A 22,175-nucleotide genomic window follows, 5' to 3' on the forward strand; every position below is an offset into this window, starting at 1 on the left:
TTTTGTAGTAAAATATAATTATCAAAATGTGACCCAATGGTATCATGGCCTTAGGAAATAAACAAAAAACCTGAAAATTTTGCTGAACTATGCCAGTAAAAGTAGCCTGCTGTCAGAACTGAGAACTTACTCACTTGATAATTTCATTGGCATGTTGCTGATGAGTAGGAGCTTGAATTTAAATTGTCATGTGTAAAATATCTGCTGGTGGATATCCTCAGACATTCTTTTTTTCTAAAAGTAGAAATAAATAGAAATGAGGGTTTTTTGCTCTTGTGTAACATTTAGAAAAAAGATCTCATGAGGAAGCAATTCACATAATTCAATACAGAATATTCTGAAATACAGGAATATTTAAACTGTAATGAAATAATAAGACAAACATAAGTCTTATTTTTTGAATAGGCTTTTATGTAGAAATACAGGTACTGGATATTTTTCTATTCCTGAAGTATTAATAGTGAAGTCACAAATGGCACTTTAGTCCATCAGTGTTGGCAAAGTTTTGGGCCTTCTTTTTAATCTAATCCCCCCACCTCCCTTTTAATTAAATTTATTTTATGCGAATTATCAGGAGCATTTATTACCTTCCTGTGTAGTGATTACTTGAATCCAATTATTGAGAGTTAATCAGCGAGTTTCTTTTAATTATTTATTTTGAAAAGTGTTGTGATACTGCAATCACCAAATGGAGCTCATTCATCTAGTTGGGTTTGGGATATTTCCTAGAGGTAAAAATAATGTTCAACAGCAACCATTAAAAATAAGATTCATTAATTCCCATTGGAGGATAGAATGACATTTCCATTTAATTCTTTTGATAAGAGATCTTCAGAACTTAAAAGGCCATCTAAAAAAAAAAATAATCAAACCCAAACCGTAAGTCTGAATTTGAAGTTTTGTCCCTCCCTGCCAGTACTTCCCTAAATGACTTCCCTTCATTTGAAGTCACCTATAATGTTGAGATGAAACACTCTAAAAAAGTGATTTTATTCAGATTTTGGCAAAAATTCTGAAAGGTGTATCAAATTGTGAAAGTAAATACCAAAATTATATTGAATTTCAGCAGCACTTGGGCAACTAATTTCCTTAGGCTCCTTAGAAAACCTCAGTAGTCTACCTGCATCTCCCTCTTTGGGGCGGGCTTATTTTTCTTCTCTTTGCTCACTGTACAAATGCAAATTAATACATTTGGAAAGGTTATAATCATAAAAGTGTTTTCTGTGGATGACAAGACGATGCGTCTTTGGCACACGGTATGAGAGAGGGAACGGTGACCGAGAGCGTACGTGAGAAGAGAGCTCTGCCAGTGGTAAACAGGCTGTGCCTCCCCGGCCCAGCCCCGAGCCCTCAGCTGGCGTGCTTGGTCTCGGCATGCCTTATCGGCTTTGCATAAAATGCGAGAAAGCCAAAGATTATTTTTTTTCCCACACTTTACTATTTAATATAATTTTTTTTTAGCAGAGCGCAATCTACTTGCAGTTAAAGCTTTTTAGTCCATTTACTGTGGATATGGCTTACTGTTTACGAGATACTACAGTAAAAGTTTTCAAAGGTGATGAGGTACAGACAGGGCATGTGCAGTTTGTGCAGTCCTAGAGCGTGCACGCAGGTAAATACAGCTGCATGAGCTTTGATAAGGCAGTGAACCAAAATCTAGAGTACACCCAAATACCTGTTACCAGATGAGACAGTCAAAGAAAAATGTAAAAAAATACCCCTTTTTGTGTCTTCTGTGATTTGTGGGGGTGTGTGCATGCAAAAGTGTTATTGTCCTGATGCAGTCCTTCTGATCACCCACAGGACTTTATTTTTTTTTCCTTATTTTTAAGTAATACAAGAAAATTCATAGCAAAAGAGGTGAATAAAACACCGATGGCTTCAAAGTCGGTGGTATACTAATGCAATGCTGAATTGAACTCTAAAGGCACGAAATATAGAATATTTTGAAGCTAAAGGTATACATCTTATCTTGGCATGCTACGAAAAGACAGAGACGAGAAAAGGTGTAGACTTGACTTGCAATGAGGAACCATTGCTTTTGAATTCCCAACGAGTCAATATTTGTAAGGCATTTTTGAAAAGTTCTAAAAAGCCTATAAATTTCAGAGGACCAGATATCCCTGCCCCTGCTGGGAAGTGCGGCACAGGTGGCAGGAGGGAGCCGTTCCCGTGGGCGGGAGCAGAGCGCAGCAGGGTTTGCACAACAGGACCTGGCGCAGCCCCGGGCTGCCGGGGCGGCCGCGGGTATCAGGTAGCGAAAGAAGGCAGCAGGGGGTTCTGTAATGCAGCGCAGCACAGGCTGAGATTGATTTGTAAAAAGCGTGCAATTTACAGTCGCCAATAATGCCAATTTTTACTTATGTTTCAGAACACGGGAACCTGAAACATGAGGTAAGGATTCGTTTTCCTTTGCATGTGATGTTTGTTTTGTCGGTGACATAAGAGCTCCTTATTTACTTTGTGTGTGTGCTGTTGGAGCAGGTATGTTTTTCTGCTGCGTTTAACAACAGATTTCTTTAGAGTAGTGGAAAAAAGAAGTTGTCTAAGAAACCAGGTATTCATAATTAAATATAAGTGTATTCTGTTCAACGTGTGAGTCAATTTTCAGTTGATATGGCTTAATGCTGAGAACACTGGAAGGGGTGGAGATGTGTTTTTAAGTTGCAGGTAAAAACATACATTGCCTCACAACTGATGTGTAAATGCTAACTGTTCCTAGCAGTAGAGTTAAAAGTAATCTCTTTTTTTTTTTTTTATTTAATTGCTAGTGAGCCCTGCTGGACTAACATGCTAGTGTACCAATCTCTGCCACGCCAGACTGCGGGGCGATGAAGGATCGCCAGGGCAGTGTTTGCTGCTTCATGTAAAAAGACTTCAGTTGCAGAGTTATCCAATGGCTATGGAATTTATGTACTCTGGAGAGAGTGGTAAAATGGGCCCTGTGCAGAGGAGCTACCCTGGTGCACATAGCGTACCTTGCTGCAGCCCAAGGTGGCTGCAAGCTGCCTGGGGTTATTTTGTTGCTAGCTCCTGGTGCCTTTCACCTGAAGGGCAGAAGGGCTTTCTCTGCCAGCTCTGATAAAGGGAGGGGCGGCACTTTAAATGTACAGTGTAACTGTTTCCAGTATCTATTTTAGATCAGAAGTTTATGGTAATTTAACTGCTTAAATGACACGCTGGTTATGAACAACATAGGAGCGTGTAAATTACTTTTATCCATAAGGACATCTGTGTTTGATGCAGTCCCTAAAACGGGTGATGGAATCAGAAGGCTGTCATTACTGGTTATGGCTGGTGCAGGGGGTAGTCAGGTGCAGGGCTGACCACGTCTGTGCTTGCTGACATTTGAGCTCTTTCAGTGTCGCTGTGACCCAGCCAGCAGCAGTGGCCGGGTGCAGGGAGCCCTGGCACCCTCTGGCCAGCTCCTAAGGGGCTGTGGGCCGCAGCGGGCACCGGCTTCCTAGGGGCCTGGCCGGGGAAGGGTGAGGTGGCCCGGGAGGAGCTCTGGGTGAGGAGAGAGGGGGCTGCACTGCCAAAGTCCATGCCTGTGCCTGAAACGCTCCTGCCTGCTCTCCTCGCTGCTCCCTCAACCGTGCCTCCTGCCGTGTGCTGCCTGGCGTTTCATGTCTCTGCCTAGAAATACCCGCTAAGTAAGGGCACTCTAAAACATGGAAACTACGGCATGGGCAGTTTGCTTGGCACTCTCAGGCTGACAGGCAGCACGGGGCAGCCAGCAACAGGTCACTTACTGTGCCTCGTGGCTCAGCTTCTCACCCCCTAGCTTGATTCATAAATCTTTTTTGTGGGGAAAAAATGGCTTCCTCACTGGAGCTATTGATTTGCTATTGACTACTGAGTTGATCAAAAATGTGAAGATTGCGTTCATTTTTACCAAGACTCTTATTTAAGTGCCTGCCTTATTTCTCTCTGAGCAGAAGAAAACTTGAGCATAGCTGAGGATCTGTCACTGTGGAAAACATGGATTTAGATTTCATACCAGTAATGTAATAAAATCTACTGGTACTGCAATATATATTTAGTGGTATTGAGCATGTTTTCATACAGCTCAAGAGTTATTTCCTTAAAATTGTTTCCCATCCTGTCCTTTGGTGTATATGACTTAAAGTTGTCACATAATTTTTAGTTTTTTTTTTTCATTTCAGTTAAACATTTCTGTATTTTCCTTCGTGCTTGCTTTTCCCACTCCTGCCCCTTTCCCTCTTTTGTGCAACTCTGTGGTTACTCACCACTCTGCATCAATCCTTATCAGCAATACAGCCTCCATTTAAAAAAATAACTACGATATAATTGAGCCTTTTGTTCTTATTCAGTAATATTACCTCCATTGTAGCAGCAGTTTTAAATTTTTCTTCTTTACACTGCAGATGAAACAAAACTTGCATCCTTTCTGTAATTAGAATTGTGGGGTACAGAGAGAGTATGTTCGAAGACTCAAGGGTTTGGAGGCTGTTTTTAAACCAAGCATTCCATTTTGCCAGCTTGCTAGAGGGTTTAGTAATTTGGTTGTGCCTCAGGGTACTGCTTTCTGGCTTGCCTCGGTGTGTGTCCTGCATCAGCTTTTATCAACTGCAAGTAAATCGGAGCAACCTAATTGTTCCCTTTGTTATGCAACATGCGTTTCTCTGCTTGGTTTGATTAAAAAAATAAATAAATGCATGAGCCTTCATGCAAGCTACCAGTTAAAACAAGTTTGCAAAAGCAGATCAGTAGTTCACAGATATGCGTTATTTCACATTGTAATTTTCAGGGATCCGTATTAAGTGTCTTGGAGTATAAAATACATTAAAAAATTAAAAAAAAAAAAAAAGTCTGTCGTGTTGGAGGTCAGAGAATTTCTGATTTCACACAGCTCTGGTTCATCCACATTTAAAAGAAAGGGGGGTGAGTTACTCAATATATTTAAGTACTTGCCCATAAAATAAGGAAATTAAGAATTGCATAGGAAATTCTATCTACCTTAAGTGCAAAGTAGGAATAGTGAAAGTGTCTATGTTATTAAAGCAATGCAAGCAGCTTGATACTTTTGTGTTTGTAGACATTATCTGGGGCAGATAATGCCAAAAATGTGTATTTTTCCACTATCCTATTCATATATAATTGGAAAATAAATTTGCTCTTGGTATCAAAACATGCTGATGTATGAATAAACCTTCTGTGGACTAGGAATCTTTTGAGCCTAGTGTCAGAAAACATGGGATGTATGAAAAAACTGTCTACTTTGGGAGAAATAACTTAAGAAAACCAGCTTTGCATAGTAGCTTGTGGGAATGAAAGGAGTGCAATGTGCCTACATGAAAACATGTTTACTCATATCCTTGATTTGTGTTTTTGCTATGCAGAAACGAACGAATGGAATTAGAAGAAACTCTAGACACGTGGACCCAGGTTTGCCATGACTTTTTAATAGTTAAACATTAAATAAAAAGAGTGAGAAAGCTGTAACTCGCTTTATCAAGTTGCATTATGAATACCACTACGATGCGTGCAATGTTGCGAACTTTCTTTATGGCTAAAGTCCCGAAGGTCTAAAGTGATTGCTCTGTTTGTGATTCTGAAGATAAGGTCAGCTGATTGAACTCTGTTCTTTTTTTTTCTTGTTGTTTTTTTTTTTTTTTTTTTTTTTTTTTTTTTTTTTTTTTAAGCAGTGCTTCGGTTCTACCTGAGCAACAAAATGCCCCTGGGCTTTTGGTTAACATGACCCACCCTACTGTACTCTGTAGTTTTAAAAGAAATAACTGAGTGATGAAAAGCAGACAGTTGCTTATAAAGCTCAGGTTCTGATCTGCAAAGTTGTGGGTATTCTCAACTCCGAACTGTAGTGGTGCTCAGTGCTTAGCTGTATTGAATATGAGTTGCTCTTCTAAAAGTCATAAACCGATTGCAGTTTTAGGTAGAATTTCAAAGTGATTCTATCCTTCCTGTTAGTTTATAGTAGATACTTTTTTGGAATCATGGCAGCAGCAGCCCTTAAGAAAATTAAATCCTTGCTTATAGACTATATACTCAAGTGGGTGAACATTTCCTCTGGAGACCCATTATGTGTCTGTAGAAAACTCTCAGTGGTTTTCAGTGTAAATGTGTGATATTTTTAGCGCCATTTTTTACAGTAATTACATTTGTCCTTTATGTTTCTTGTATAGTTTAATTACTGGAGATTTGTTATGCAGATATTATTTGGAATAAAACTAAGCCGTGGATTATTAAATATTTCTAGATGTGGACACCTGAGAATAGTTGGAGTCAAACATTAAACACGATGGCAACTCCGTACACCACATTACAGCCTGGCAGAGCTAAGCGCTTTTCAAAAAGTAGGAATGCTGGTTGTGCCACTAGAATTGCAGCTGCCTTGGCTCTGAAAGTCTAAATGTTGTAACTAGCTGAATACAGACCACACCTTTCTTACTCACGTACCTTTGACATGTTTTGGAACACGTATCGTCACTTCGTTCCCTCTAGCAAAAAAAAATTGCTTCATGATACTCCTAAATTGTTCTGTGTGTTGTTGACTGAAGTCATTAAAGCAAAAAGTATAAAATGAACACCCTGTAACTCTGAAAATTAATACAGTTGGAGAGTGAAACATGAAGAATTTTAATTAAATATGGCAGAAGAGGATGAGAATACTTCTTCCAAGCGGGACTGTTTGAGTTCTTCCTGTTCAGTATTATGTAGGTATATGTTGCAGTGAAGTGTTCTTGCAGAATAGTTCTTATAAGTCCAGATCTTTAAGCATAGCTATCTCATGTGGACTCCTAAAAGGTGAACTAATTTAGCTTTGAGATCCCTTTGAGTGTATCAGTGGTTTTACTTGCTGTTGAAGTCCGATAGAAGTATTTACATGATCTTTATATACAAGGATACTTTAAAATTAGTTTTTATTGAGACTAAGTACCATTCAAATCACTGGAGTCATTGAATTTAATACATGTTTAAAAGCTGTTTGAAACCAATGCCTGAAATATAGTTCTGCACGCTTCTCCCCCCTTCCCCCCAGAGTTTACCTACACAGAAGTTCTTGGGTAGTTGAGTTAGAGTTGTTGGGTAGTCTTATTGAGTAAAGTTCTTGGTCTCCATTATATTTTTGAAAGCCAGTAGAAATGCAGAACATCTGCATTATGTTTAGGTCCCTTTATTAGAGATATTGTTGCAGAAGACTATCTTACAGAATTGCGTCTGACATTATAAATTTTTTAAATAAATAATAATAAAAAAGATATTGCATACTAAGAGGCTCTGTATGTAAACAGGCTCCATAGGTATACTTTGTCAGTTTTCAAATGAAGTGAGCTTTTCTATTTGCATTTTGTCAACGTACGCATTCAGAGTCCTGCTGTAATGTGGTGGAGATAACTTTTAAGACATTAATGTCTTTGGTAAACTCTTGGCATCTCTTTTGCATATTCTAAGTAGTATTTCTCATCAGATTGCGCATTGCCTTGAGAGACAGAAGATGCTATCCACATAGCAGCACTTTTAAGAGATCAGTTATTTCAGGCATTGATCCTAAGAGCTTTTCAAGAAGGCTGGCATATAAGTCTCAGGAAATCCTAGAAACATGGTGCTCTTTTTCCTGAGAGAGGTAGTCAAAGTCAGAGATAACATATAAATCTTAATGTGCTGTCTCTCTTTTTTTCTTTTTTTTTTTTTTTTTTTTTTTTTTTTAAAATAAAAAAAAGTTTGCTGCCCAGACTGGTTTGTCTTTATGAGGTTTAATATGCTGCCGCTACCTGTGTTGCACGTTACGGTGCCGAAGCATGGGTTTAGGAAAGCAGGCATTTGTTGTGAATCAATAACAGTACTCAAAGTTTCTAAATATTGATGGAGTTCGATATCAGCAGTAAATACAGTTATTTTGGGCTGCAAGTATTTTAGCGCAAACTTTTCAACATCATGTTCTGTCTTGTCTCTTTCTGTTTTCTCTTTGGCTATCATAGTAAAGAATAATGAATGCAGGAGGCATAGCATAGTCAAGTTGATACATTGTGCTTCTCTTTTTATGCTTGTTAGAGCAAAATTCAACTTTTACTGACACAGCTTAGCCCTGAATGAAAAAAATCATTTAAGTTTGATGAGAAGTACTGTGAGTAAAGAGAGAGAGAGAGGTGGTCATCTTCCAGTAAAGTGTTTTTGCCTGCCCCGTGGGCTGGTGACACTGTGGGGGTGGGACACAGAAGAAAAAAAAAAAAAAAAAGGTTATTTTTTGAGACCAGCCCTGAGGTGGACTGGGGGTGTTCGTTGATGAGAAGCTCAGCATGAGCCGGCAATGTGTGCTCGCAGCCCAGAAAGCCAACCATATCCCGGGCCGCATCAAAAGAAGCATGGCCAGCAGGTCGAGGGAGGTGATTCTGCCCCTCTGTTCCACTCTGGTTGGACCCCACCTTGAGTACTGCATACAGCTCTGGGGCCTCCAAAGTAAGAAGGACATGGACCTGTTGGAACGGGTCCAGCAGAGGGCCACAAAGATGATCCGAGGGCTGGGGCATCTATGCTATGAGGACAGGCTGAGAGAGTTGGGGTTGTTCAGCCTGGAGAAGAGAAGGCTCGGGGAGACCTTATAGTAGCCTCCCAGTACCTAAAGGGGGCCTACAGGAAAGATGGGGAGGGACTCTTTATCAGGGAGTGTAATGATAGGATGAGGGGTAATGGTTTTAAGCTGAAAGAGGGTAGATTTAGATGGGATATCAGAAAGAAATTTACTGTGCGGGTTGTGAGGCACTGGAACAGGTTGCCCAGAGAAGCTGTGGATGCCCCATCCCTGGAAGTGTTCAAGGCCAGGCTGGATGAGGCTTTGAGCAGCCTGGTCTAGTGGGAGGTGTCCCTGCCCATGGCAGGGGGGTTGGAACTAGATGATCTTTAAGGTCCCTCCCAACCCGAACCATTCTATGGTTCTAGGAGGATGGCCTAAACAAAACAGTGTGAGGTATAAAAAAACCAAAACACTAGACTAAAATATCTCTTGCCTTCTGGTGGTAAAGCTCATTGATGGAGGAGCCTATCTAGCTGAAGTACCCTAAAAGCAATAAGTTGTTCATGGCTGTTTTTCTTGTTTTTCTTTGAAATGTGGTGAAAAGTTTTTACAGCGACAGTTTTCTCCTTGCTCTTTGCTTTGTGCTAAAGAAGAAGGAAAGAGAAGTAAAAGTGATTAATGGATGATGAGACGGAGAAATTCCTGGGAAATAGTCATGAGAAAAGAAATGTGTGCATAACCTGTACAAGTGAAGAACAAATTGGAAAACAAAATAAAATATGACTTTGCCTTTTCTTTATGATGTGCACTGGGACTTCAGCTCGTGGGCTAGTTGCAGATAGTCTCCTGAATTGGTCCATCTACTAAGTTTTAGGGGAGACAGGTTTTAGATAACCTTTCTTTGGATTAATCAGCAGATAATAAAAGCTATTGAGAGAATGAACGTGTAAAAGCACCTGCACCTAAAGAGCTGGGAAAAACTTGGTCAGTTTGCATTTTACTGTAAAACAACATGATTCTGCTTAAATGTATTTGAGAAGTGATTAGATTGGTGTCAGTTTTTGCCCAGAAGTTGTAATTATATAACATTTTTTCCTTGTGTAAGGAATGTCATGCAAACTTTTGTGCATGTGTTTAATTTTAAGCATGTGATATGCACTACAGACTTAAATGACAAATGGACCATTCATATGTATATTTGTAAGCATAAATTAAGGCTTTGTCTGTTTTCTTGAGAATATATAAGATATATCAGATATAATCTGATTGATTTTTTTAAATAGAAATAATTTTGTATGTATTTTAATAAGAATAAAAATTATTTTCCTTCTCTTTCACACCTATTGGAATAATACAGTGTATGTTTGCTATATTTTTATTTTTTTAACGTCATAAAGAGTCTAAATGTGGTAGATTCACAGCCTGATGTTTTTAAAACTAGTTTTACCCTAAATACTTCTGCTAATATAAACATTGGAACTTTAATCTCTAAAAGTGTGAAAGTATATTTCATATCAAAAGGATAAACTTGGTAAAAATAGAACACGAGAAACCCTATATTCAAGATTCATTGCAGATTAAACTCAAAATCTGATCTGTCAAAGAATGTCACTGAGCATATTCTGACTTCTTAAATAGCTGATTTCTTTATAAACATGGATTAAATCTTAGAAAACCTTAGTTCTAAACTGAGACACAGAACCAACAGTTCTTTCCCTTCAAAGAAAGTAAAACATTGACTGGTGTTTTTTTGAGGGACACACAATATTAACAGGTAATGTATGCAATGCAGTAGCTTGGGCAAAGCTATTTTTCAGCCTGGGAGTTCAAAGTTCAAGCAGTAATTTTAAAAAGAGATACTTGTATTTCGGGCTGGTGCCCGGTCCATACTTGCTTTGTGAAGCAATCCTGTAATATAGGATTATAAACAGATTATAAAGAAAAGGGTCTGAAGAGGATAACTGGGTTTATGGCCTGAAGTATACATGTTTTAAAAAAAAAAAAAAGTGCAGAGAGAAGTACAGTATTTGAGATATATTTATTTAATTAGACATTGTGGGAAATGAGCTACTGTGTGCTTCATATTTTGTTGAAATTGGATTGTGGAGTCTTTTAACTAGGTTGTGTCATTGTTATATGGGTTTGATTACTAAGCAGTGAAACAATATTCAGATATTTGTGTATAGTGGTAATGATTGCGTCTCGTATTCACAGTAAAAGTTAGGGGATAGCATAATATTAGCAGTTAAGAGTGACGTATATTAGACTGTGAGATATTTAAAAAAAAAATTCTGACACAGTGAACTCTATGATATGCAATTCTAACTCTGATTTCCATTTCAGTGCCACTCCAACCATATGCCCAGCCAAAAGCAAAATCTGGCTCAAATTCAAATACTGGGATATCCTAACCTGCAGATAATTCTTTGCCAAACATGTAGTTGTTATACATAACACTGCTCTGTTTGAGTGAGAATTTGAAGCATGTCTCTCATTCTTTTTGTCTTACGAACTATCCGAGCAAGTCCTTGGTAGTCCCGATTGACAGTTTTCTTTCTCATTCAGCCCAGTATAGAAAATACCCATTTTCCTGGATAAAAAAAGATAACCTTCTACAACATGAAGCCCAGTGCTGAAAAACTGGTATTCAGAAATTCATTTCTCTGTTTCAGCAATGGGCGCAGCTACCTGTGATTCTGGCTGAATTTCTGGTGGTCCAGTACTAACTGGCTGTCGATATCATTGTTGAAAATAAGAATTTATCTTGGGTTTAAGCCACAGAAGAAGGTCTACCAAAAATTAAAAGCCAGTAAGCAAGCCCCCAGTCTTTAGTTTTCTCATGGGAAGTCAGGAGCTGACTGACGTCCCTAATAGTATCTCCTCACTATGACTGTCTTCATCAAGATGGATTAGACCAAAGTAGCATTTTTTTCCGTTAGTAAAGGAGTTTCTGTGTATAGAATCAAGAAATACATTGATAGGTGTTTTTTTTTTCTGAGACATTCAGTAATGTTACTTAATTATTTTTCCTGTCAATAAAATGTAGGAGTGAATAGCGATCCCTTTTTAATAGTTCCTGTCTTTCCTTTCAGACTGAGTAGAGCATACCATTACAGGCCATTTCTGTTTCTGCGTCTTCCCTTGGGACCTTGCTCAGAGTCCCACAGGATTATTTCTTTCTTGGTTAAATATCTGTGAAAAGCTGATGGAGGAGTTGATGTGACAGCATGGACTGAAGTACTAGAGTATCCATCAGACATTCTTTTCAGCTTTAGATACTGTTTACATTGAGCATAACCATGGTTTTTAATGGCTGGTCAAAATGAAAGTATACATGAAGGAGCAGCGGGCTCTAAATTAAATTGGGGAAAGCCTGAAGGAACACTGGAGGAAAGAGAAATGTTTCACAGGACTAGCAAAGAGTTCGTTGTTTGACAAGCATGAGGTCTTTCCCACTGCTTACTGGTATGGGATAACCTAATAAGGTTCATAGTAGTAAAACATCCATTGCATCCTGGAACTGAGTAGGAGCCTAGAGACTTGGAGATGTGCTGCATGCAGGCTAAGCAGAATGACTTGCTTGTTTATGTCCTTTTGATTTAGTTTTTGCAGTTTCCTATCAGAGATTAAAAAAAGCAACCCATGGCTTAAAAAAATGCAGCCTATATGTCTTAAAAAAAAAAAGAAAAAAGAAAAAAGAGAGAAATTATTATTTTAGAGACTTGAAGGAACTCAAACGTCTACTTCTCTTGGAAGTAAAGTGTGTCTAATAATTAACAGTCATAACAAAGTATATATAGTTTTGTGTGTTTTCCCTAGAGATAGTTTTGTAGTGTTTGTGGAGCGTTATATTTTCTAAGTAGCTAAAGACTTCTCTACATGGTGATGTATTAAGCTACAGAACCAAAAATGAGCTTTGATTATACATGTAACATATATGCTTAAATTTTGGGGGGTTTTATTGGGTTATGGATGCTTTTTCTTTCCCCACACAGCATCTAAATGCTTTGATCAAGTTGCATATGAAGTATGCAGCACATGTCTCTAGGAATCTGTGTGAACCAGGTGAATCGTGGGGAAGAACTGGTTTAACCAGACAGCTAGGGGCACGCTTGCTCAGAAGGAAGCAGGACAGAGGCAGTACTGCTTACTGATGTGCCATATAATAATTCTGAATGTTCTGGAGTCCTTCAAGGACTCAGATTGCAGCTGTAAACTGACCAGCTCTTAGTATTGATAGATGTGTTTTGACATGTTTTACATCATGTGTCTGGGGCAGTGTTGGGGTTTGAGACCAGAGTCAGCGAATTTCTTTGTGATCACCACGTTCTTAGGAGCAGTTAGTGGAACAGCTTCGTCCAAGTGGACCTCAGCAACAGTGAATTCAGATACACTGAATTGTGTGATAATATGTGAGATCAAATTGATTCGATCTCACATATTTATTAAAAATACATATTACATTCAAGATCTTTGCTGTTTTTCACTGTAGCGCTAATGCTGTGTGCTGAGCTATTGTTGCTTTCCAAAATAACGAATTCATCTTTGTTGTGATACAAGAAAGAACATGTCTAATGTTTTGCACCAAGAAATTTTCCACTAATGCATTTCTGGAAGGCAAAGCAGAGTTTTGTCTTCCAATGAAGCATTTCAAATGCAGTTTAATGATTTTTATTTGGGTTGTTATATTTTAAATTAAAATTATTTTTACATTCCTGTTGGGGAGAGGTATTTTGAAAGGTGCCTGTCCCTTTGGCATCTCAGCAGTGAGCTAACATTCAGAGAGGAACGTAGCCTTTAGCCTTTTCTTTTAATTAAACATCAGAAGACCCAGATGCCAAAGGGTGAAATATATTTATTTTGTCAAACTCTTTCATCCTTGTCTGGTTGGATTGCAAGATTAGTTTGTAGTTGAGTAATTTAGGCTCTTTTGTCTTATTGGATATGTTTTTGGGACTGTCTCTATATCTTGAGCAACTAACATTTTATTTTTCTCTTAGAGAAATAGTGGTGTTTTAATACATGCTCAGCATGTATTAGAATAACTTTTAAGGCGAGGTGGGTTAAAAATCCTACAGTATCTTTCTCTTTTTCTGCATAAAAACTCTCAACATGAACTATTCTAAGCAAAACATCAGTGTTTACAGGTAACTACAAGGGAGTTGGCAGGCACAAAGAAGGAAAAGATTAAGGTAAAAGTGGGTAAAATGGGCATACAATAAAACAAAAAAAAAGTTTTGCATTTTACACACAAAAAAATAGTACAGCACTATTTAAAAAAAAAAAAAAAGGCATGTGCAGAAATCATACAGCCCAAAGTTGCCTTTAGTTACCGTGGCAAGTATAAGGGAACTGCATAATATTTTGCTAAATTTTATTGGGACTTAAAAATCTCTTATTCATCTTCAAAAGGAGTATTACATTTACTCATCTATTTTCATATCTGATTTTAATCTTCAGGGTACTGTCATTCTCAGAAGGCAAAACAAAGATAATAAGGCAATGAATGATTAAAAATAGTCAAAAGTTACTGAATTTTAACAGTGCTCTAAAGCATATGGTTTCTTTTTTTGTGGCGCACTCATTTAACTAAATCAGTATTTGATCACTACTTCAAAGTAATTCTCACACAAAGAATTTGGGAAACGTTGTAAAACTGAATGTAACCATCCCATGGGAGAAAAAAGACTGCTGAAAATTCACAGAAGAGAAGCTCCCAGAACTGCCTCTGCCTTCTGCCTGAGGAAGGTCTTACAGCTTGGTGGAAGGGGCCAGAGGCAAGAGCCTGAGAAACTGATGCTGCTTTTCAGGAGAGTTTTTAAATCTGCTCACCTCTTTGAGCTTCCCAGAGACGAGAACAATGAGGCTGAGTTAGGCTGCAGGCCAATCTAGCCCAGGATCCTGTCTTCAACAGTAGTCAATTAAATGCATGCTTAAGGATAGAATATGGGGTGAGATGTTGTGGTACTTCCCCCAATACCATGTGTTTTTGTTTCTTAGCTCTTAATTTTTCTTCCACATATTTTCTTTACCACTTTTTGAGCCAATCTGAAGTCTTGGTGTTCACAACATCCTTTAACTGTTACTTTCATAATTCGTTGTGTGCACATGCCCTCCAGTTATCTCTCTTCTAGCCTCAAGAGCCATTGTCTGCTTAATTCTGATACAGAAGCTTTTCTGTACGCCTGACCATCCTGTTTGCTTGTCTGCATAATTCTAGGTCCAAGCGTAGTTGATGTTTCTAGTTCTGTGGTCTGCTGCAAGACATTTCTTAGCATTGGTACACAGCAGAATTAGGTTACGATCTTAAAGAACTGATTTTAAAAAGTACTTAGCAATTACTCTGAAATCTATTGTCTGCATGATTGTAGCTCTTTTAGAGTCCATAATCATGTATGAATATTCAACCCACGTGTTTCTTTGTATTTATTAAGTTACATCTTACATAAAGTTATGACCAAATGACCTCCAAGGGTTCCTCCAGTCCGAGTTACTCTGTGATAAGTAATCCTATTGTACAGGCACTTCAGATCATGAAATCTTCCTTCAGTTCTTTGCAAGTAATGTTCTTTTTAAAGAAACAATTTTGCACCTTCTACAAGACTTAATTCGCTTTTACTCTCATTTCAATAGTGCTTATTAATTTTTTTGAACAACTGAAGTCTAAGTGTGGATTCCCCTGGAATTCTGATTGGAATTCTGGATTCCTCTGACCCTTTTAGAAACCACCTCTATTTGAAAAAAATATTACTATTTTAGTCTTTCACTTCCTGTTCTTTTGCTGCTGCTTTATCATGGGGGAGCTTTGCCTCTCATATTGTGAAAACTGGATGAGAACCTCATTGTGAGGTTATTTTTCTCATTTATAGTTATTTTTCTCATCCTTATTAATATATAATTTTGATCCTCGTGTTCATTGTCTACTTCAAAGGACTCTAATGTCCCCAATTTTCCTTTAAAAAGTATTTTTAGTCTTTATATTAATCCATATATTGGTAAGCTCTGTTTTTATAGTAGGCTTTACCCATCTGCCTCGTACAAATATCAGATATCTGTGTTGGGAGATCTACTCATTTCAACTGAGTTGCTTTAAAACATGGCTTTCACAGTTAACTTCCTATTTCTCTGGTACTGAGGCTGTTTTAAGAAATACTTTGCAGATCACAATTCAACAACTCATCAACTTCATATTTCAATTTACTAAGTATTTAGTCTTTCCAGGTAGTGACAGTATAAAAATTGATCTGGTTGATTTTTCAGTAGAATCAATTAATTCAACCCAGTTGTTTTAACCCTTTGACGTGGTTTATCCAGGAAAAAAGGTGAGGTACCTTTAGAAGGGATTCAGAGAAAGCACTTGAGTTCAGCCCTCATTGCTGCTTTTGCTGACCTGCAGGTAAATAGAAGACATGTTCAGTCTTGTATTTTTTATAACTCGCATTTCTTAAGCTTTAGCGCGTAACAGGGAATTAAATAGTAACTTCATTATCTGATACCTTGAAAATGTGCCTTAGTTCCACTAACCTTAGAGGTTATTCTTTAACCCTCTAACCAGGAGATGCAGGGAGAGGAGAAGAGCATGAGGCACTATGTCTTTTAGTTTAGATGATAAAGCAGCACGTTTACTGTTCTTGGATGCTTTTTCCTTAATTGGATTTGACAGCAACAAATCACATGAAATAGGATACAACAACAAAAGCTGCATGTATGGATTATAGCTTTCCTTCCATAATAACATCTCACCCCTTGCAGTAGCGGTCTTCTTGCAACTTGTGGTGATCATTTTAGTACAGTGGAATTCACTTAATGCCACTACATCTTCTGCAGTTTCAATGTTTTGGGTTTTTTTTCTCCTGTGAGACCCTAGAAGGTTGCCCTGTAGTTTTCCCCCTCACCCTTTTTTGCTTGATTGTGGGTAGAAGAGAGGATAAATAAGGAGAAAGACTCAAAAGGAAAAAAGTATGACACTTAATGATGGAGACTTAAATCTGTGACTGTTCTTGTGTATTGTGTGCTGGTTTTGGTTTTTTTCCATTTCTGATGGTATTGATTTAAAACCTGTAATTATACATTGCTCTGCACATGGCTCAGGTGTCTGAGAAACATCAAATGATCAACTAAGCTAAAAGAGGTGATGCTGGGATTTAAATGCGTAAAGGGTATTCTTTGTCAGGGCAGTATTTTTGGGAGAAAGAACCAACTCTGAGTGTTCTGCTGGTGTCAGTTTAATCTCTGGTGAGTCTTTGATGTAACTACATGCTGTTGCCACAAGGTCTGGTGATTTTTCCCACCCAGGTGTTCCCGAACTGCCCTTTCTTTTGAATCTAATGATCATCCGGTCACAGGGCTAAGTCACTTCAATGAGGTAATGGAAAACCGGTCATGGGAGGCGGTGGTGGTGGCAGCAGCAATGGGGAAATAAGTGATTTTCTTTCCGATTGGGTTGCTGAACCAGCTCAGTCCTGAGGCTGCACGGTTATAGTGGGGCTGAGGTAGAATACGCTCCTGCTGGCTTAGACGGAACATCAACCCATATCCTGTATTGCTTTCAGGTATGGTTTGTGTCCTAACAAATTACCCACCCTTTGCTGGCGTATATAATCCACATTCAGACTGGAAACAAAATATAGAAGGAGAACCTTCACTATTGGGAAGGTGAATATATGAGGCTTTTCTTGGGGGAAGAGAAAGAAACAAAAAGGTTTTATGATGGAGCCTGATTATTGTGGTGGGACTGACATCTTGACAGGGGACTAGACTTGATTCCCATCTTTATTGCCTATGATAATTTACCAATAACCTCCTGATTTTGCAAGAAGGATCAAGTGACCATGGAAGATTCTATTGTATGTTTTCACTTTTATCTTTAAAACAACACCGTTTTACTGCTTGTGATTTATTCATGTCGTGATCCATCTTCACGCTAAGGACTTATATATAAACATAGAAAATTAAGCTGTTTAATTTTGTAAATTTTTTTAAAATTTGTACTAAAAATTTAAAGTATTTTTCTTTGATGCACTAAAGAAACTTTAGTGTGTCAGTCATACATAATTTTTGATATGCCAGTCCTGCTAGAAAAGAAGGGGTAACTTCTAAATGAAGACAGATCAGATATGTAAGATATATATGTTTTTATACTCAGTAAATACTTAAAATGTGGTCTGAATGGATACTACGAATTCATGGAAAAGCTGGAGGTATCACAAAATACTATGCCTTTTGGATTTCCCAGAAGTTATTTTCAGATTGCCAGTGCTTCAAATGTGCAAAGTATGCAGCATAAAAGCAGAATCACACGTATACATTATGTAGGCATAAACGATTTTAACTACGTTGCAGTAACAGTGAAATACATACTCATCCTTTTTTACTTTTATAACGCAAATATTCTGTAATAAAGGCGAGTTTTGTTCTCTTTTCCCAAAGAAAATAAGTTATTTGCTGTAACCTATACAAACCAGAAATCAGTAGGCATACTTTTTGAAAGCAGGCTTGTTTCAGCCAAAGCAACAATGTCTTCTCATTGCTTAATATACTGCCGTAATTCTTGGCAACGTTCATCTACAGATGCTTCCAGGCAAAGAAGGTCTATATCAGCCTGAAATTTTCTTGTACGTAGGTTAAGAAATGTCACTTAAGAAGTAAAAGAGGTATCTGCCATAATCAAGGTAGAGGCCATGGGAAAGAAAAATTGCTCAAAGAAGATCACAAGCGTGTTTAACTTAAAAAGCTGAAGGATTATGTAGCATTACGAAGAGGGTGCGTGCAGGCAAGATTATTCTGTAATATGCTGGAACCTGCCCACTTTGCCAGCCATCAGCCACTTCCCCGTCGTGTTATGTAATAATTTAAAATACCTTTCTTGCCAGAGAATTTATTTAAGTAGCAGAAATGGAGAGCAAGATCTTTTATCATAGATGCAGATGCTATCAGTCAATACTGAATACAAAAAAAATTGCATGAAAGATTATTTATTTTTCATTTTTTGCAGTGTTTGTTGATTAAAGCATGTTATGCTTTTAAATTTTGTTTGAGACCTGTGAAAGATTCTAGGTGGCGTAGGTGTGCATTTTCATGGGTTATATTGTGCACAGTTACCGTCTTGCTGTCCATGATTATTATTTGGGTGTACAATATCTGCACACTGCAGTGTGCAGTGTAGTCAGCAGGATGACTAATTCTGTTTGTGCTGAACAGACTTGTTGAAAGGTAGGTCTGCCTCTGTGCTTTCAGGCACGCTGCAGGTGAGATTTGACTATCATATTCTTACTGCAGTATATTTATTTTTTAGAAAGGACAAAGTTTATGTTTGTTTATATTTAATTTACCAAGCTGTTTTCAAAATTATTCAGTCTGTGAACACTCAACAAGAGAAAAATGCCTAGGTCCTGTAGAACATTCATGACGTTTCACAGTATTAAATTCAGTTTCCAAAGTGGGGCTCTTGTTCTCAAGCCTTTTTCCTCTGGCTGCTTGCTGCAGAATCATCCCAGGGCAGGCAGAAGGTATGAAGTATTAAATTAAGTATTAAAAATATAGCTCAAAGTAATTACTTCTGTGGAATATTGGATTTTTATCTTCCAAGATTTGTCCCTGTTTTTCAGAGCCTTTTGCTGCATATGATCTACTACTGTCTGGTCACACCTTCATAGCTCATCTATAGTATCTGCCCAATGTAAGTTGTTAGCTCCTCAGGGCAGGTACTTGTTTGAACAAATACACATTTTAGAATGCCATGTCTGTCTATGGCACCACATTAAAAGATGTGATCATTAACACTGGTTAATTTTCATACTTTGTGCTTTTATAAAAAGCAGCACCTTGTGTACCATACTTCTTAATTCATATGCCAAAACTCTAATTTGCTCAATTTTAAAGAAAATAACGAAGCTTCGTAGTTTTGAGGCAACAGTATTTTTAAAATTTATATCCCCAATTCACCTACTAGACTGCATTGAAATGATGAAGTTTCATTACTTTGTCAAAACAAATGAAAACTGTATTTTTGAAACCTGATTATTCTTTATTGTTTATTCACATAATCAGACATTTAGCACTCAGCCATTTGTAACATTTGTTCAAAGTGCTGAGATTCTTCTCAATCTAGACGATTCCAAAATCCCTTACTCTCACAAAGATAGCTGTCTGTGTCACTGCAAGTAAGGACTAGTTGCCTGAATAAGTATTTGAAGTTAAAATTGTACAAAGCAAGAGCTTGTTGTTAACACTTGTTTGGAGGAAGATGTGCTATGAAAGGGAAACCAAGGTCTGTAAGTGAAAGAAAAATAATTCTTACTCTGATTTATCACAAAACGTGTATGGCTATGACCATTATAAAGTCTGTGGCCTTCCTAGCTCTCTTCCACTTTCTTTCAGTGCAGCCCTCTTTTTTGAGAGAGGACAAGCTGCAGACATCAAAGTTTTAAATGCCAAGTACCTGGTTTTGAGTATAAATAATAAGACATGGTGTTGGAATTGCACATGAGATTTCTATCATTTTAAACATCCTTTCTTGCATTTGCAATCCACAGTTATGCATGTAGGGCATGTCCAGGTTTTCTAAATTAATGCACTAAAGTTCCTGTGTCAAGCTTAAAAAAAATATTTAAAAAAGATTTGACAAGTGCAGCTGGAGCTAGTGGTATTTGGTCTTTCTAGTACTTGGTACTTGGCTTTCTGAAAATGCATTCCTTTATTGCTGCAGTTAGATATGGATGTACAAAACCAAATGTATGTATTTTTAAGAGAAGACAGTGTTTGAATGATGCCTAGGACAGCTTCTGAAAATGTTTGTTGTGCAAACAGGAATGGGTTGGCGTTTGCATGTCAGTAGATTATTTCTGCAGGGTAAATAATTTTCAGATTGCTTTTGCTCTGTTGTAACATTTTGTCCCTGACTTCCTAAAACCTTCACAGTTCCTTTTCCTTCTGTTCTGTTTTGAGAAACAAAAAAGAAATTTAAACCTGAGGAGTGAATCTGTGAGAGTTGTGAGCAGAACCACCCTTAAGGGCATGAGAGACAAATGGTCGTCAGCCATCTAAATAATGATAGGTTCATTCCTTTCCCAAAAGGCAGCTCTTCTGGCTTTCTCGTCTTAATTTCAAAAACATGGCTGTTCAGAAGCATTTCTGCAGCGCCTGTTTTTTCTTGCACAGAGGCAAGCTTCCAGATTCCTTAAAATGAATGTCATGATGTGCCAAATGTCCCTGCTTAGGAGTTAAGTAAGAAAATGCCTTCTGTTGGAGTTATTTTTCTAAATAAAAAATTCAATTCTGAAACTTCAGTTTGGATTTTGAATTTTCTTAACTAAGTTGCTTATTTCTAATCAAAATAAATGCTAACTGTATTTCTAGGAGCACTAAGTTATGCGTTAAGTTTGGCCTTGACTTGGAAGACCTGAAAACTTAAAGCTGCTACTGAGAGGGGACAGTCCACCTCAGTCAGTGCCCATGTTCCTGTCCTGCTGATTTTACTAATGCTGCTCATATTGTCACTAAGCATAAAGAGAGAGTTATCTTCAGATGTCTTTGCTGAAAAAAACATATGAGCTAAGTCAAATCCTGATGTTCAGAGCAGGGGAAGATGTCTGTTTATCTTTGCATCATTCTTTAAGCAAAAGAAACTAATGTAAAAAAAAAAAATCTGTGTAGAAATATTTCAGAAATCACACAATTTCAAAAATGTAAACATGTAAATTGAATAACATAGCCAGACTTGTTTATTTCCCTTGTAGTGAACTCCTGCTATGATCTACAATGTAGTTCCAAGTTTTGTGTGGATCTTATCTGGAAAATGGGGATTCATCTACTTATCAGGAGGCTTTTTGCTAATGATCAGGTCTACAAAACCCCAAGAAGCAAAAGGACTTCCTGAGTTGTGGTGTTTTTCTGTTTCTGATAACAAGTTGTTGATCAGACTGTTAGACAGATTTTTTTCCTCCCCCACATCTTCATTTTGGTTGATGGTTGACCATTTTTGCAGAGGTCTCTGCCAAGAATACAGCTTATATATGCAGTATTAAAGAGAAATGGTGGAAAAATTGAATCTTTGAATAATTATAGAAGATTTGACAGGTAGTAAAGGACTTGAGGGAACCCTGAACGCTGCTTCAAGAAGGGTTTTAAGGAGGTACAATGGTAGGAACAATTGAGGGAGGACAATTGCAGAAAGCAGGGCTAGGACTGTAAAAAAAAAAAAAAAATTTCTGTTGTAGTTGTCCTGTAGGATGACAGTTTTAAAATCTCCTGTTTCTGTGGAACTGGAAGAGAAATATGAATATTTAGCAGATGTGGTTTGGACTGCATTACAAATTTGTCATCTGAATTATGAGATAGTGAAGATTTTTGCTGCCCCCCACCCCCAGTTGCTTATGAGTTCTCTGTTTATGAAAGCAAGCCCTGTCAGGGCTGCTCTACTTACGTACCTTTATAAGCAGAAGCTTAAACAGTTAGTTGAGTAAGACTCATGGTAATTGTTAAATGTTTTAATAATCAGCCTTCTGAAGTTTTTTGACTTAAAATTGAGTCAAGCAGCAAACTCAGGGGTTGTGGTTAGTCATATGAAAAATATTAGACTATTAGAAAAGTAACTCAGACAAAACAGATAAAGAGAAGGCAAACAAGTGAAATATTCAAAGCTGCTTTGTAAGCACTGTTGGCATTTCAGTCATCTTGCTTG

At 37.7% G+C, this 22,175-nt stretch overlaps 1 protein-coding gene across 1 annotated transcript in view; it reads left to right on the top strand.

Annotated features, from left to right (window-relative positions):
* Positions 1-22,175, top strand: part of VAV3 (vav guanine nucleotide exchange factor 3) — a 170,930-nt gene that overhangs the window by 110,738 nt on the left and 38,017 nt on the right. The window contains exons 18-19 of the mRNA XM_054211330.1: positions 2,372-2,394; positions 5,364-5,409. Of these exons, the coding sequence (XP_054067305.1) occupies positions 2,372-2,394; positions 5,364-5,409 (69 nt within the window). The remainder of the gene's footprint in view (positions 1-2,371; positions 2,395-5,363; positions 5,410-22,175) is intronic.

This window comes from Rissa tridactyla, chromosome 8, assembly GCF_028500815.1.
Source record: "Rissa tridactyla isolate bRisTri1 chromosome 8, bRisTri1.patW.cur.20221130, whole genome shotgun sequence".
Classification (NCBI taxonomy): Eukaryota; Metazoa; Chordata; class Aves; order Charadriiformes; family Laridae; genus Rissa; species Rissa tridactyla.